General features: G+C 33.5%; 1 protein-coding gene across 6 annotated transcripts in view; it reads left to right on the top strand.

Moving 5' to 3' along the window:
• Positions 1 to 16,215, top strand: part of NEBL (nebulette) — a 354,758-nt gene that overhangs the window by 282,754 nt on the left and 55,789 nt on the right. For 4 of the 6 annotated variants that reach the window (XM_090266578.1, XM_090266577.1, XM_090266579.1 and 1 more), the window contains 6 exons: positions 1,794 to 1,907; positions 3,486 to 3,587; positions 7,585 to 7,689; positions 9,649 to 9,756; positions 13,348 to 13,458; positions 15,803 to 15,913. The exons of the other annotated variants lie outside the window; for them this stretch is intronic. In XM_090266578.1, coding sequence (XP_090122704.1) covers positions 1,794 to 1,907; positions 3,486 to 3,587; positions 7,585 to 7,689; positions 9,649 to 9,756; positions 13,348 to 13,458; positions 15,803 to 15,913 — 651 coding nt within the window. The remainder of the gene's footprint in view (positions 1 to 1,793; positions 1,908 to 3,485; positions 3,588 to 7,584; positions 7,690 to 9,648; positions 9,757 to 13,347; positions 13,459 to 15,802; positions 15,914 to 16,215) is intronic. 6 annotated transcript variants of the gene reach the window in all.

The raw sequence follows: 16,215 nt of genomic DNA, 5'->3' as shown, positions 1-16,215 counted from the left end.
TAACTCATGGTGCCTGGGGTTGGAGAATGTGAATAACTGAAAGAAAGCTAGATGCAAGCCCATATTACATAGCAGGATCAGTCGATTAGTTCAATAGCTACCAGCTGAGAGTGTCCAAGGCACCTTGGCCATCAGTCAGAATGTTTTACTCAGTAAGTGGAGTGTGTTGGTGAGTCTGGCTGAGTCAGGAGTTCCATTCAAGCAGAAGTTGGTTAAGAGAAGCCACCATCATTGTCCAGTGAATAGCCTGTAGGCACTAAAAAGCTAGAGAGAAACAAAACCACCAGTTAAAATATCTTGTCAAGTTTCCTAGCAGAGGAGTGTAGAATGTGCAAAGGCAGTGGGTGAAATTGTGTGTTCAGGGAAGGGCCAGGTAGGGAAAACCTCTGCTTTGGTGCCAGCTACTGTGGAAAATTCTGAACGAGCTCTAAATTTATTCCATTGGTGATACTGTCTCTGATTTCAAGACATAAAATAATTTTTTATCAGAATTTTTCTTGTTTTTGAGAGACATTATCAAATAATTAGAATAAATGAGGTTTTGCTTTAATTTATAAGGCAAAGTGAGTATCAGAAAGTTATTATTAGTAGATGGAACCATGAGAGAAAGTATTTCCTATAAACCATCTTGAAATATTGTCCAAATGTTTTCCCACCAAAATTCTCACTAGCTCTCTCTTGTAGTTTCCAGACACATGTCCCTGAGGGAGACCATCACCCAATACACACTCAATTAGATAGCCACCCCCACGCCCCAAAAACAAGAAGAGAAAGAAAATAAATAAATAAATAGCCACCCACAAATTGCTTTTTCATAAAAACTCCTTTAAGGCACAACTTTAATATGTATGAATAAAGGTGCATTATGAGAGTGTTATAAGAAAACAAAATATTATAAGAATTATAATGTTGTGAAGAATGTTATAAGAGAACAAAGCATCCCACTTTTGCTTTTGAAGTTTGTGTATCCTTTCCTGGCTACAGGACTCAAAGGGGATGTGAGGTTCAAGTAGATAGTTTATTTATTTGTTTGTTTGTTTATTTGTTTTTGGTAAAGAACTTTGTATTCCAGTTAGTTATCATAGTGTACATTCACATATTTCTCTCTATATGGAGAAAAGTACAGTTCTATAGGATAACCTGATAATCTTTTATTTGGTTGCCTTAAGATTGCTTATAAAAAAGGGAGAAAAATAATTTAGAATCAACATTAGAAATAGTTTTTCTGCTGACTACAACTGTGGAGTTATAGCAGAGGAACAAAAGATGACATTAATTAGACCCATTATACTTCAGAAAATAATAGTCCCTAAGTATGAATTTTTGAACGAATGGGAAACGATGAGAAAAACCATGGTACAAAGCATGTCTTGCACTTGGAATAATTCCCTTAGGAAAATTCATATTCAAATTCTGCAGCTTAGGATCTCTTTTCTAAATGTGGAAAATAATTCATTTATAGACTAAATTTCTAATTAATCATAGATTATAGGAATGCAGAAAAGGAAAGTGACATTTAAAAATCCTGAGATTTTAGTGCATAATTCTTGTTAATAGGATTTGAGTTCATGCCTAATTGCATTTATGATCAATGTTCAAGTAGAGGTTGTTTTTTTAATTAAAAAAGTATGCCTAATTAAACTTTATATGGGTGAAAAATAGCAGGAATTTTAAACTTTGCTATCATTTGTTTTTAAGGTAACTTTTATCTGATCTAATTACAAATCCAAATGTGTTGTTTCAAAAGCTTAAAGATAAATGTGGCACTAAACTTATTCTTTTTTTTATGACAGATTAAATACAAAGAAAAATTTGATAATGAAATGAAGGATAAGAAACATCATTACAATCCCCTTGAAAGCGTTTCTTTTAAACAAAGTCAGCTTGCCACTGAATTGGCAAGTAATGTAAGTTATTTTGTGCCTCATGACTTGTAATTCATAGAAAATTATTTTCAATGTCTTTTGTTTCTTGTTTCCTAAGAGTTGGCTGTGTTGAAATGAACAAAATCATGTAATTTTCAAGCAATTTTACTTGAAAACACTGAAGTATATTTTCCTGAAGCTCTTTTCTTGAGAAAAATGTTATTGTAATTTACTGTTAATGATTACTAATTAGTTGATAAATAATAATAATATTGCTAATGAAACTATTATATCTGGTTGTGAGTACAAATAGATTACAATTTTGAAGAAAAGTATTGTGTAGTCTCATAAATTTGTGATTAGGACAATAGTTAACTCATATAATAATATCTGTGAAATGAAGCTTATTGTAAAGTGCTGCCTGGTACATGATAGTTTATCATATAGAAATTTTCAGAAATGGTACCTGTAATAACTTAGAATTTCTTTCTTATCCATTATGTAAATGATATGATACGTCTTCACAAGATTTGTTTTTATTTCATGTGTTTAAAAATAGCCAGGTTTCAATTTACAAGAATAGATGCCTTAAATTTTTACTAGAATTAGGCAGAATATAAAAACAAACATGGATAAAACTGATCATTTTGCTATTGTTGCAGGATGTAGAGAGTACCTAACCTATTCAAGTACTAAGATTAATTATTATTGAACTGTTGCTTTGTTAATTCACTTAAATATTTCAACTTCTGTCACATCCTGGGACTTACCTCTTCCTTTTAATTTTTGGAAGGTATTGATATTTGTGTTCATTAACCAACTTTTGTTTGTCACCAGAAATTGAAATGAGTGTTTCTGTCATTTAGGATCACTAGGAGTATCAGAATGATTTTCTTTTCTTTTTTTCTTTTTCTTTTGCATGGGTTAAAACATAAAGCAAATAGATTTGGAGTATATGTAAAGGAACCTAAAGCATAGTGCTGAAATCACAAGGTTCAGAATCAGATTGCCCGGATTTGAACCCTGCTCTCTCTCTTAATATTGTGTCTTCATCTTTCTGTGTGTCATTTTCCTCATCTGTAAAATGGGAGCTACTTCAAGTATTGTACTTACCTGCTAGAGGTTATTATGAGTATTTAGAAAAGTGTTTGACGCACATTACATGCTCAATATATTTTCTATTATCAATATTTTATAATTATGATTACTGATACTATTATATTTCCAAAGCAGTTGGTAAAAAAAGGTCTATAGGGCAATAGCATGAAAAATACCAAAAGCTTCCAAGTTGCCACAAAGCACAATTAAAATACAGTAGTAATTTCCCTTTATGTTTTGAAAGCAGAATTTCTTTTAAAATTACTTAATTCTGCTAACATCGCTCTTTTCAAATATGTAAACAAAAAAGTAATTATCAAAATATTTTCAAGTCCCTAGAAATAACTTTTGAAAATGCATTCAGTAGTAAATGAGCACCATCTAGTGGCTACTTGCAAACTGATCTGTCCGTTTACCACTAACTAGTACTTTATGGTGTGTTAAAATTAATAATTGGCAATACTGCCAAAGCATAATATTTTCTCCTCCTAGATAGTATTTTGTTCCCTGTTATTTTCTTAGGTGAAGTACAAGAAAGACATCCAAAATATGCATGATCCAGTTTCAGATCTCCCAACCTTGTTTTTAGACCATGCTTTGAAAGTCAGCAAAATGCTCAGCGGAGTAAGTGGGCTGTTCGGTGGCAGCGGTAGTTGTCCTGTGGCTCCCTGCAGCCATTCTGCCTGCAGTGCTGTTGGGCGCATCTGCTTCCTTTAGGCGTGCCTGGGTGACAATCCTCGCTGCATAACTAACTCGTGGAAAACTAGTGGACTGCTCGCTTACATCCCACCAAAGCTCTTGCTTTACAAAAGTTTTTTTTTTTTTTTTTTTTTTTTTTGCCAGCTCTTCAATAGCTTTTGAATGCAAACTTTCTTGTTAAACAACTACACTTCAAAGTGTTTGGGTGTTTGGGGAAGTGTTCATTTTGCCTCTCTTCTTTTCTTTTCTTCTGTATTTGGTTCAAGCTTTATTACTAAGTTCAGACTCTTGAGTCAGAGGTCTTTTATTTTACTCAGGCCAGAGTAGAGTGTCTGGTATTTAATAGGCCTCTGTGACATAAAAAATTCTGTTAGCTTAATTTCTATTTTCTCTGAAAATAAGTTCTAAAGGTATCTACATTGACACTATATTTCTGGTCTTGTGAAGGTTCCCCTGTTTTCAATGCTACTAGGAGGGAGGGTGATTTCTTTATGTCCTGATGAAAATGTTTGAATACACTGCCCAGTGGGTCATTCCATAAGAACTCATCTTCCGGATGCTGTTTCAAACAGTGACATCATTGACGCTCATAATTGATGTTCTGGCTCACTTGTCCCTCCATTTCCTGTGTCTCAGCCCCGTGGTGATAATAAACTCGAATTTGACCTCAGGCTATTTCTATGCCCATTTTAATAACCACTCACTCAAATTCTCCAAATTTATTGAATACCTGCTTCGGGTCAGGAACAAATCAGATGGAAAAGTGTGTAGGGCAGGTAATGTGGGAAAGTAAAAGGATGTGCCTTCAGGGGGTGTGCCCATAATAGTTTGGTTCCCAAACTATTAAATAATGAGATACAGCTTCAGGTCAGGTTTGAAAACATCTACTCTCCGCTTGGATGTACTGAAACTTGTGTTCATGTGATGCTCCTCTCCTTACCGCCCCTGCTGTCATCCTCCTTGCAGTGCACTATGCATGGAAATAATTCTCTCTCAGACAGGTTTTAATTAATTAATTAATTGTTTTTTTATTGCTGTTCTTTGGAGGAAAAGCAGCCCATCATTCTGTCCAGTCAGTTGAGCAGAGAATGAAAGTTAAGAAGGCTGTCATGCTCAGAATTACACACAGCCAGGACACTTAACTCCTGCGGTCCTGCTCTTCTACTGCTTGTCTCTACACCTCTGTACACACTCCTCTGTTCTTGAGTGTCTCTGTTTCAGTTCCAGGTGTTCCTCCATGACTCATAGGTAGGCTTCTCAATTCAATATGTGTCTATTCTCCGATCTACTTTGTTCACATATGGCCTTTGTCCAATTTTGATCCTTGCACTGACATTTCACCCTTGACTATTCCTTATCTATACTTGGGTTAAATTTCCTTAGCACATGAGGATTCATGTAAATACGTCAATAAAAATATCTTGGTGGTAATTAAAAAATTTGGTGGCTGAAAGCAAGCATGCCATTCATAGGCAATAGTTCTTTTCAAGAATGTTGACCTTTATTTTATAATAATGGTGAAAAATCATAGTTTAAATAGTTTCTATCATCTTTTCAACAGAGAAAACCCAATGAAGTTATATATTACACTTATTTTATATACCATTTATAAAATTTAAACCTTTGTTTAGGTGGTGCTTTTGCCTAGATTATAGACATTTTGCCCCATAGAGGAATTGTGACTTAGTGATTACTTCATGGGAGAGAAAGTTTAAGTCTCAAAAATGCGTTACTCTGAGGTATCTATTTGTTAAAGTTGTATGATAATATATTGGCTCAAATTTATTGTACATTAGAACTGCCTTCTTTCAAATTTTAATCTAAAGAGAATTGGAGTTTTATAGATTTATAAAGGTAACTTAATTTTATTAAAAGATTGAACAAGAGATGTTTAATAAAAAGACATTCTGTCATAATTAGTTGCCAGTTTGTTATAGATGGATGTTTTTATTTTTTACTACTATTATTTTATTTTTTTAAAGATTTTACTTATTTTTAGAGAGAGGGGAAGGGATGGAGAAAGAGAGGGATACAGACATCAATATGTGGTTGCTCTTGTGCACCCCCAATTGGGGACCTGGCCTGCAACCCAGGCATGTGCTCTGACTGGGAACTGAACCAGCAACCCTTTGATTTGCAGGCCGGCGTTCAGTCCACTGAGTCACACCAGCCTAGATGGCTGTTTTTAAAGACCTCAAATTGTCTTTGGTATAAGTCATATAATATTTTATTTTAACACATACTGTATAGAGTGAAATTAGTGCTTGTGAGCTTGTGAGCTTCACTAATTAAATTTTTGAGGGAACATTTACTGTGGGAAAACTGAGCTCTTAGTAGCTTATGGTTTCCTTTATAGCTTTGCATAAATTAAAAAAATATATAGCATGTTACTCTGTGTAACTCCCACTAGGAGGCAACAGAGACTATTATATAAAGAACAGCAAGTATAAAAGTTCTTTGTTTGCTTATTTTATTTTTTCAAAATAGTAGTTTCTGACCTTTTCTTAGGATATATTTATTATTTCAGACATAATATCCTAGACTTTATTAGTTATGAATTTTAACTCAGTACAGAATATGTTTTAGCTTGTTACGTTCAATTCATGATTATTTTATGAACATATATTATAAAATAACATCAAATCAAATTATAAAGTCTCTAAGTACAGTTTTATCCTTTGAGATTTTTTTTTTTTCTTTAAATCAGCAAGGGAGCCGAAGTTTAGAACTTTCTCTCTTCAGTCAAAATGTACTATGTGAACATTGTCATGAGCTTTCTGGGGCCTTTTTCTTTACTTTATTCTGGTTAGAGTTTTGGGGGACACATATCGCTCTCATTGCCTAAAAGTGCCTCTGGGGACCATTGCTCTTGTCCCCATGGAATAGCAGTTCTCAGGTGCATTGCTTCCATCCTTGGCACTGGGTTTTCTTCCTATTTCACTCTCAGATGTCTGGGCATCTGCTGAGACTCAGCATCAGTTTCATTATGACAGATCTTTCCTGCCCCCTTTCAATTGATGCTCACTTCTCTCTCCACTCTGCACAAAATGGCCATTGTCACTGAAATCCTTATTGCCTAATGAGCAACCAACTTTAGATTTTTCTCTGTAGCCTTGAGAATTACTGTTTAGATCTAAAAGTCTTTTCCAAATATGGTAAAATAACTAAGTGTCCAGTATTCATTTATCAAAATTATGAGGTAATTTTTGTCTTATTGCTGATTATTTTACTTGAAGACCTATAATTGCTAAATTTGGCATTCTTATCCACTCTGGTCTCTTCCAAATTCACCTTTGTGTTTTTATGTCTAAATAGTCTTAATCCAATTCTTTTAACTTTAAAAATTCAACCAACCGTACCCAGGTTCCTCAGTTTTCTGCCCAGACACCGCCTGACCTCTCCTTTTAGGAACATTAGTTGGAACATTTCTCACTCTCTCATTTTCTTTATGACCATCCATCTTCCTCTTGGCTGAGCCCTCATATACAACCTTTTTTCTTTCTGCCTCTAGCTTTTCTCTCTTCTTTCTTTCTTCCTTTCTTTTCTTCTCTTCTCAGAGACATTATTACACATATACGTGTTCTAGGATAGGGCAGGACAAATTGCTTACATTTTGCCCACCTTGCCCATACACTCGAGTCCTGTGCCTGGCTTTTCCATTGCCACTCCCCAGTATTGTGTTTACAACTAATTGTCTTCTGCTTCTTTTGAGTGTTTCATATGCTACTCACATTGACCACCTAGAGCTGGTCTATCTTGCATTCTTGGTTTATCTCACTGATAGAAATCTAAATGACCAGCCATTTGCAGTTTAAACTTTGTAGCTCTTGTTGGCTTGTGTTTTTCACTTTGCATCCCTCAGTATTAGTTGCTCTAATTAACATCTTTGGTTCTGAATTTATTTTCATGTTCTCTATTTTAGCGAGAGTATAGAAAACTTTTTGAGGAGAACAAAGGAATGTATCATTTTGATGCCGACGCTGCAGAACACCTGCACCACAAAGGCAATGCCACTCTCCAGAGTCAGGTATGCGCCCTCCCTGCCTGGACCCTGTGACCTCTCACTACCATGTCCCTGACAGAGAATGTGAAGCTACTGAAAGGCATGTGCACCATGAGAAAGTAAATGTTGCTTCTGAGAAAGTAAATGTTGCTTCTGAAAATCTCAGATGCTATTCTCTCGATATTTATTGAGTTTGGGAAACTTGAACCATGTTTCAATGTAAAGGTATTTTATAAGATAACGTAACTTCACACAATTTAAAACTTATAGTATATGAGTTAATTAAACATTGATCAAATCTCATGATGATTTCAGTTTTTATTATAGTGTACTGATTTGCCATTTTGTGCAACAGTATTAATTTTCCAGGCACAAAGTTTATTATCATTTCTCAGTTCAATTGTAAGTGTTTTGAAAATGGGAAAACTATCTTACCGGGATATTCTACCTTGTTTCTTGCAACTCTGAAATTCTATGTACTCCGCAAAATGAATTAAAAAATATTTTCCTTCTTGGCACACTTTAAAGTTGGTATCTATGTATTTTTTGTTCTGCATTTCAATATTTCAAAATATGTCATTCCAATATATATAAAATAAAATTTTGGATCACTCTTTTAAATGTATTCTATGGAACATTAGTTTGATAATGATTTGCTACCCACCTTCATTATTTAAAAAATGCACAGCTGGCTCTCCTTTGTCTGGAAATGGACATATTTTTTCTTTTCTCTTTGCATTCTTATTTTCATTTTATTTTTCCTGCAAAATGTTCTCCTAATATAGTATATTATTATATTCAAACACTTTCTTCGATCACTCTGTCATACTTCTCTGAAACAAAAATATGTCTACAACTAGGAATTTTTAAATTTGTTGTTTCCTGATAGCAGGAAGTTCTAAGTATTGAAAAAATTCTTTTGGATTTAATTATCATTAAATTATTATGATTATGCAACTTAAGAAATAATTTTATTAATAATTATTAAACCTAAGAATTTAAATGAAAATACAATTCTGAATGAAATGAATCATGATCAAAACTTTTCTATGATTTTAATTTTGTAGTTTTTATATTGCTAAAAAAGTCAGCCACTCTGACAGCTTACATAGAGTTTTAGTTTTTGTTATTAGTAGATGGAAAATATTGATGTTTAATAAACTAAAATAGTTTAAGGATTGGTTGTAATTGAAATAAATAATTCATGATATTATTAAATAATGCATAGTGAAACTGAAAGAAATTACATACAAGCTCTGTTTGTGTTTTACTTATTATCTGTGGAAAAATTCAGCAATCCCAGAGAACACTGTCCTCTGGCAGAAAGATAGAGAATCACTACTGTTTTCTTTCTTGTTCATAATTTTCTGATAGACATTGCAGCTATCACAGGGATCGTTCTTTCCCTTTCTATATATGTATACCATGTGTATATACATATATAGCCCCATGTATATAATATTTATCTATATATCCAAGCTACTAAATACTTTATCCAAGTCCTAGAGCTACATTATTTAGTAATTCTAAATTGTTTTGATTTCTTAAAAAATTCTAAAATATATTACTTCTTTACTTTCTTTGTATGTCATTAACTATAGGGAACCAAGGATCAACCTCAATGGCCAGAATAATGTGATTTTTAGAAAACAGGATGGTGCCCTGACCTGTGGGCGTCTTCCCTCAAAGCAAAAGGTCACAGGTTCTATTCCTGGGTCAGGACACATGCCTGGGCACAGACGGGAAGCATCCAAGATGCAACTGATTAGTGTTTCACTCTCACATTGATGTTTCTCTCCTTTACCTCCTATCTCTCTGAAAAATCAGTGAATAAAATACAAATAAATAAATAAATAAATAAATAAATAAATAAATAAATAAAAGAAAACAGGATGATTAATTTGGGACATTTATTTTACTTTGCTTTATTGGAATAAGGGCTTGTGAGCTTTATATGTCTTGTTATACTTTTTTTCAATGAAGGTTAAGTACAAAGAAGAATATGAGAAAAATAAGGGGAAATCAATGCTTGAATTTGTTGAGACACCATCATATCAAGCTTCAAAAGAGGCTCAGAGGATGCAAAGTGAGGTCAGTTCCTTTGATTTTTTTATCAACTGTTCAACATGTATTTGATATTTTATCATTTGAAGGGAATTGGGAAAGTGGTTGAGAATGTTTAGTGGGTCTCAAGGACCCCGCACAGGAAGACCCAGGGAATCCTCAGTCCAGATCCAGGCAGCCTGTCTGGGTCTTTGGGATTCTCTGGCCCTTAGTTTTTCCCATTTGGCAAATATGGATACTAGGCCCTGTGAGCTCTTAACGTCCCTCTCAGCACCCACACTCTGTGATTATAAAATTGACACTTTCAGGTGTGTCCATGTTAAAACTCCGATGAGTAGATAAAAAATGAATAGAAAAAGAAGAGCTAGTTGCTTTATTTACCTTTTTTATGGCAATGACAATAGAACTAACATTTATTTAATACTTATTCCATATTGCTAAGTAATCTGTGCTAAGTAATATGCTAAGTGCTTTATCTATGTCAGCTCATTTATTCCTCTTAAGATAATGATGCCAGGTAGACATTCCAAGATTGGTAATGATTCCACTGAAGTAATTGTTTTACCTGAAATTACATATCCAATAATTGCCAGTGTTAGGACCTGGGTGGGCAAACTCATAAGTTGTTCTTTTTTCCCACTTTACCACTTCGTTCTTTACTTATGATAATACTAAGTTACATCCACGTATTCCCCCACATGGCTTTGCTCTCTGTCCCAATGAAATTTCTTCTGTTTCTGGTTTGTTTGGGGGTGGAGGAGGGGAAGAGATGCCAGACATAGGAGGTTTTGTCTGCACCAGCATCTCAATTCTGTAAGTACAACCAGTTTGTCCCTTCAAAGGGTTAGAGATAATGGGAGAATGGGCAGTAGGAGCAGCCAGTTACAATCCTAGTGCTCCACTTCAGGAAGGCTCAATGGACAAGACCTTTCCTATTCTCCAATAACAGCAGAAAGACCAGGAGAAGTGATAACTTCTGGACGATAAAACTCTCATAGGAATCTTAAACACATGTGCTATTTATTGAGGTGTTATAATTTATCTCAGGGAAAGGGCAATCAGACATTACTGTGGCTTGTCAAATAGTCTTAATTTGTTTAATTGTTTCTTCAAGCAAGAGAAGAGGAAATAATTTTAAAAAATATTTTATGTCTTCTTAAGCCAATTAAAACCCCCAAAACATATAGGTATTTGTTTCTCAGAGAATCAATGGGCAGAGTAGACTCAATTGTCTCTGTTTACATGAACTGCTCAGATGATTTTTTTTTTCCCCATTGATGATGGACTCTGAAAAGAGAAGAAATTCCCCAAGAATAAATTTCACTACACAGATGACAGGTACTTCAAAGGTTCCCTCAGCACTGAAAAAGTGCTACACAGTGTGTTTCCTTATGCAGATCTTGAAGTCTGATAGCTAGCACTTTCACCATGGCTATGGCTCCACAGAACCAAAGGAATATTAAACGTTGAGAACTGACAACAAAATTCAGTCACAATTCATTGCTGTTGGTTGGCTGTTCTGACATCAGATATGAATCAGCTTTAATGTTTAAGTGTAGTTATGCATTTATTATATGCTTGGGAATTCACTTGCAGTGGGGCCGGTGTACACCTTTTGTCAACATTGGCTTTCAAATTTTGCTATTCTGATTTCTGGTATTGTCACCAGGGAGGAATTGTCCTTTGCAGAGACTAAGACATGTTTCCCTTCAGTTGCAGCCATTAGCAATTAGATTTTTAGGCTTAGCATTTGTTTCTGCTCAGCAGGGCTTGAGGAGAAAGAAATCTTCCAATAGGAAATACCTTTGGACCTAATTTACACTATAAAGGTTTATACTATGTAATTTATTCTATGTAATTTAGCATATAAATTTTATGCTAGAAAAATAATATATCTTAGACAAAGTTTGATATGAAAGATATGTTTAAATGCAGGTCCAATGAAGTAGATACAAAGAGAAGATATTTACTTGTAAGAGATAAACTTGACCAGAAGCTACTTTGGGAGCTTCCTATGAGTGAAGCTAAGTATTGATGACTTCGGGAAAGGCCACTCATGTTTCTGTTACAGCCTGTAATTATGCTTCTCTCACTTTCTTCTAATGCCAGATATAGGATGCATCAGTGTGCTTGTTAGAAGAAATCTCTAAATCTGTCTTTGAAGAGCTCTTTGTCTTCAGCTTCACAAATAGAGCTCTCCTAACAAAAAGCATACTAAGGGCTTTTTTCCCCCTTAGTCATATATTGGCCAGGTCTAATCATAATCAACTTTCCTTAAGGACTTAGCTTTAGTAAAATAAAAAATTTCTTAGAGGAGAAGGGCTTTTTGAAGTGAAATATTTGAAATAATATAAATACACACATATTTATATTTCACTTTTTAGAAGTCATTTTGGGCCTGGGAATGTCCTAGATTCAACCCTAGGGAACAACTTCTCATTATTGTTCTTCGGTCTGTCTGTGGTTCCTTTTATCAGAATGTTCTCACTGCAACTTCTTAATTAGCTTTGTTAATTTAGTATTTACAGAATGTTCATTGTGCCTTTTCCTCTGACTATACCTAGATTATTTGTTAAACATGTAACACAAATGTAGGTGAGGAGACAGCCTGTTCTCTTATCCTTCTTTGCAGTAGGGAAAATTCCTTTATATAATTACCTATCTCTGTAATAAGTACATGATGAACTTGGAAAAATCTCATGCAGAATTTATTTTTATCATCATGGTGATGCAATTTCAATAAAAGATTTAGGTGGTAAAATCTTGGCTTTTGTTTGTCTGGTAAGTATTTCACATGGATAGATATTTTTGTTATTTAGACTGTACTTATAGTCATAAAACATGGGTTTTTATTGATCTGCAAGTGCGCAATTCAAATGGTAGAGTTTAGAGCATCATAGCCAAAGGGTTGCTGAGTGTCAGGCGGGCAGGTGGGGATATGGACTTAGGCTCTCCACAGTCACTGTCAGCGTCTTCTGTTTCTCATCGAGAACTTGTTCCTAAAAATTAATTTATCAGCTTCAAGCTAAGATGTTCCTCACAGTGTAACTTGATTGGTATCAAACTCCATAGATGGTAGAGAAATATACTCAGTGCCAAAATCATTAAAGGAAAATCTTCCCTTCCTATCTCCATTACATTTTAGAAATGGTCTTCCCTGAATTCACAAAATAAAGACAATGTGAAGGGTGATGGAGACATGAACATTAATACTGCTTTGATTAGAATGAGCTTCTGCGCTGTCAGATTTTCTTGCAGTGGATGGATTCACTCTCCTTTGAGTGAACCAGTCAGATGATCCAATCACACAGCCAACTTTGTTGGTTCTCTTCCCCAAATGGGCTGATGTCAAACAATGACAGATCATAAGATGTCAAGCAGCCTCACTCAGAAGGCTTTCACAGATGGAGCTGGTACTTGGAAGATTATGCTGCTGTTTGGTAGAATTCTAAAATTTATGATGAAGTTGGAATTATTTTCCTGGTGATAAGAAGACTCTGAGGTGGTAGAATTATATAAGAAAAATATCAGTTTTGTTCTGAGGACTCTTGTTCACATATCTTTTCAACAGTCACTAGTATTTTGTTAGTTTAAAAATTATGTGGTCTTATTTAACAGAGAGTTTACAGAGAGGATTTTGAGAAAGAGATTAAAGGAAGGTCATCGATGGATTTAGACAAGACTCCAGAATTTTTACATGTAAAGTATATAACCAACCTTCTGAAGGAGGTATGATCCTGATATTTACCATTAAATATTGCAAAAGAAAACTAAAAACTAAAGAAATAACCCTGCAAGCATTTTCTTAACAATTCTCAACTAATTCAATGAGTGTCATATTAATCCATTCTCTTTCCCTCATGTTGACCTTTAGTAACAGAGCTTTCAATTTTCATATTAGAACTAGCTTTTTCTTCAGCTTCCCTGCAGCATTCTTGTGACATTTGATGTCAGAAATCAGGTTCTCCTGTGTGAGGGTCTGGATAAATGGTTCGTAGTACAGTAGGAGAAAATAATATATTTAGCATATAGAACACAGGAACTCATGTCCATTTTAAAATTTTATTCTCATCAGGATTTCTCCCCCAAATGTAGTGGTGTATTTGGCTCACAATTAGTGTATTAAATTTATTGAGCATTAATGTCCTCAAATCTAACAGTTAAAAATACCATGCTCATCATCCATCTCTTCAAAAGTTTTCTTTCTTTCTTTTTTTTTTTTTTTTTTGTGCCTACAAAGTAAGGTGGAGCTCTTCCAACTCTGTTTAAATAGAATTTCTTTACATTAAGGAAAAGCATTGAAGAACTCCATTTCATCCTGAATTTTGAACTCAAGAAATTATTCCTGAAAGATACATCTTAAACCAGTGAAATAAATGAATATAAGTACCTGCATAGATGTGCATCACCTTAAAAACCAAGGGCCACCTGACCTTTATCATTGAACTGCTTTTATACATTTAATGTAATTCACTGTTGTAAATATGTTAGGCTGAACGAGGCATATAATTTATGGAAGAGTTTTTTTGCTATCTTACCTTTTCTCACTTTTGTTTCTATGAAGCATTTTGAAATTGAAGGCTAATCAAATGCCAGCCTCTTATTTTTATTGACTTCCATTTAAAAAATATGCAGTATTTATGTGAATTTTTAAAAGGGGAATCTTTTAATTATTTACACAAAAATGACAATGTGAGCTCTATTTTGAGATCCATAAATGACTTTAATATAATGCTGTTGCCTTTTTCTTTTATTCCCCTTCTTGAGTGAATCTTTCTTTCTTAATTTATTAATTCCGCATGTATACATCAGGATAGAAAAAAATGCCCAGAAGTCTATGATTTTAAATCTTTCAATTAAGTTATAGAGATGTCTAATTTTAAAAAAGGACTGTTAGTCCCTTAATGAAATTATAACTTCCTCTTCTAAATGTAAACATTTAGCTTTATATAGTCTTTGTATGTTTTACTTTATTATAGTTTTTATATTTATGTTGCCATTTAGAGTTTTCAAATTATCATTTTATTCTTCATTTTATTTTATTCCCTCAATTGTTCTTTAACATTGGTAGAACAGTATTTTTCTTTTCATTTTGCCCATATAGAAATCAAGCCTCAGTTACCTAAAGACTTCTTGAAGGTCGCATAACCAAATTATTGAAAGAACTCTGACTTTCCTCCAGGTCATTTGATGCCAGAGCTCTTTCCAAAATTACATTCAGGTCATTACAATTTCTTATAGACTATTAGTGAAGCAGAGTACCAGCTAATTCAATTATAGTGGACAAAGAGAAAATAACATGAAATGAACCCTAGAATTAACTGGAACATGGTTTTTAATCATTAAAGGAAGTCTCACCTTTCATCTGTCAAGTTAGTCATAAGTACAATTTAGTCAAATTAGATTAAGATATTATTTTTATAATGCAATTAGTAAGAAAAGAAGAAATTCATTAGTACAAAAAACTCATTAATACATGTGTTAGTAAAATCATTTGGATCTACTTAAAATATAATATTAAAATAGGTGAAATTCAAACTATATATTATTGACCTGTAGGAATTTTTTGGTTTTATGAATTTTTGAATAAAATGGAAACTTATTTAAAAACTTTGGGTACACCAGTCCTTTGGTTTTGTAATTTTTCACTCTTTTTCAACTGTGTTATTTTGGTGATTCATATTTTACAGACAGTTTTTAAAGAAATACTTCAAATAATTAAAATAATATAAATAATTAATGTAAATTATAAATCAATATAAATAATAAATAATTTCTAAGATCGTCCTCATCATTTAAAGGGAAGACATCTTTTTTAAAATGTGGTACCAAAAGGTATCAAAATATATTAGAAGAAAGGACAAAAGGGAAAAGATTGATAATATTGGCAGCCACTCTAAACATGTTTAAAAGAAAAAATTTTTGTAGGAAATGAAGAGCATGAATGCTTGGGAGTCTGGTTCATTCCTTTCTAAAAAGAGTTTGTTCTTTCTGTGGTCTCTAGAAAATAAAACAACATACAAGTTAAAGAGTTTCCCAGGAAATTTTAAGCTGTAATATTCTTGTCTCATAGAAAGAATATAGAAAAGATTTGGAAAATGAGATAAAAGGGAAAGGAATGGACCTTAATTCAGAAGTTCTTGATATTCAAAGAGCAAAGCGAGCATCTGAAATGGCTAGTGAGGTGAGTATATCTGAGAACTAAGAATGTATGAATATTTAGCTCATTTTTTTAATCTATAAATCTTTCTCAAAGATTTTGTGTATTTTAATAGATACAAACATAAATGTAATAGGTATTTTATAGATAAAATATATCTATAAGATATATTGCACAACTTTCATGTATAAGATGACTATGAGTAGCTATGTCCTAGTAGTCTTTTCCCAATCAATTTAAAAAATGATGCTTATTGTTCTTTTTTAATGTGATATGAGAAAAATGATAATTTCCCTATTTCAGAGTCAAATCTATATTATAAGCCA

The sequence above is a fragment of the Furipterus horrens genome, unplaced genomic scaffold, assembly GCF_987537825.1.
Source record: "Furipterus horrens unplaced genomic scaffold, mFurHor1.1.pri manual_scaffold_2, whole genome shotgun sequence".
In the NCBI taxonomy this organism is placed as follows: domain Eukaryota; kingdom Metazoa; phylum Chordata; class Mammalia; order Chiroptera; family Furipteridae; genus Furipterus; species Furipterus horrens.
This window is presented reverse-complemented; position numbering and strand designations above follow the sequence as displayed.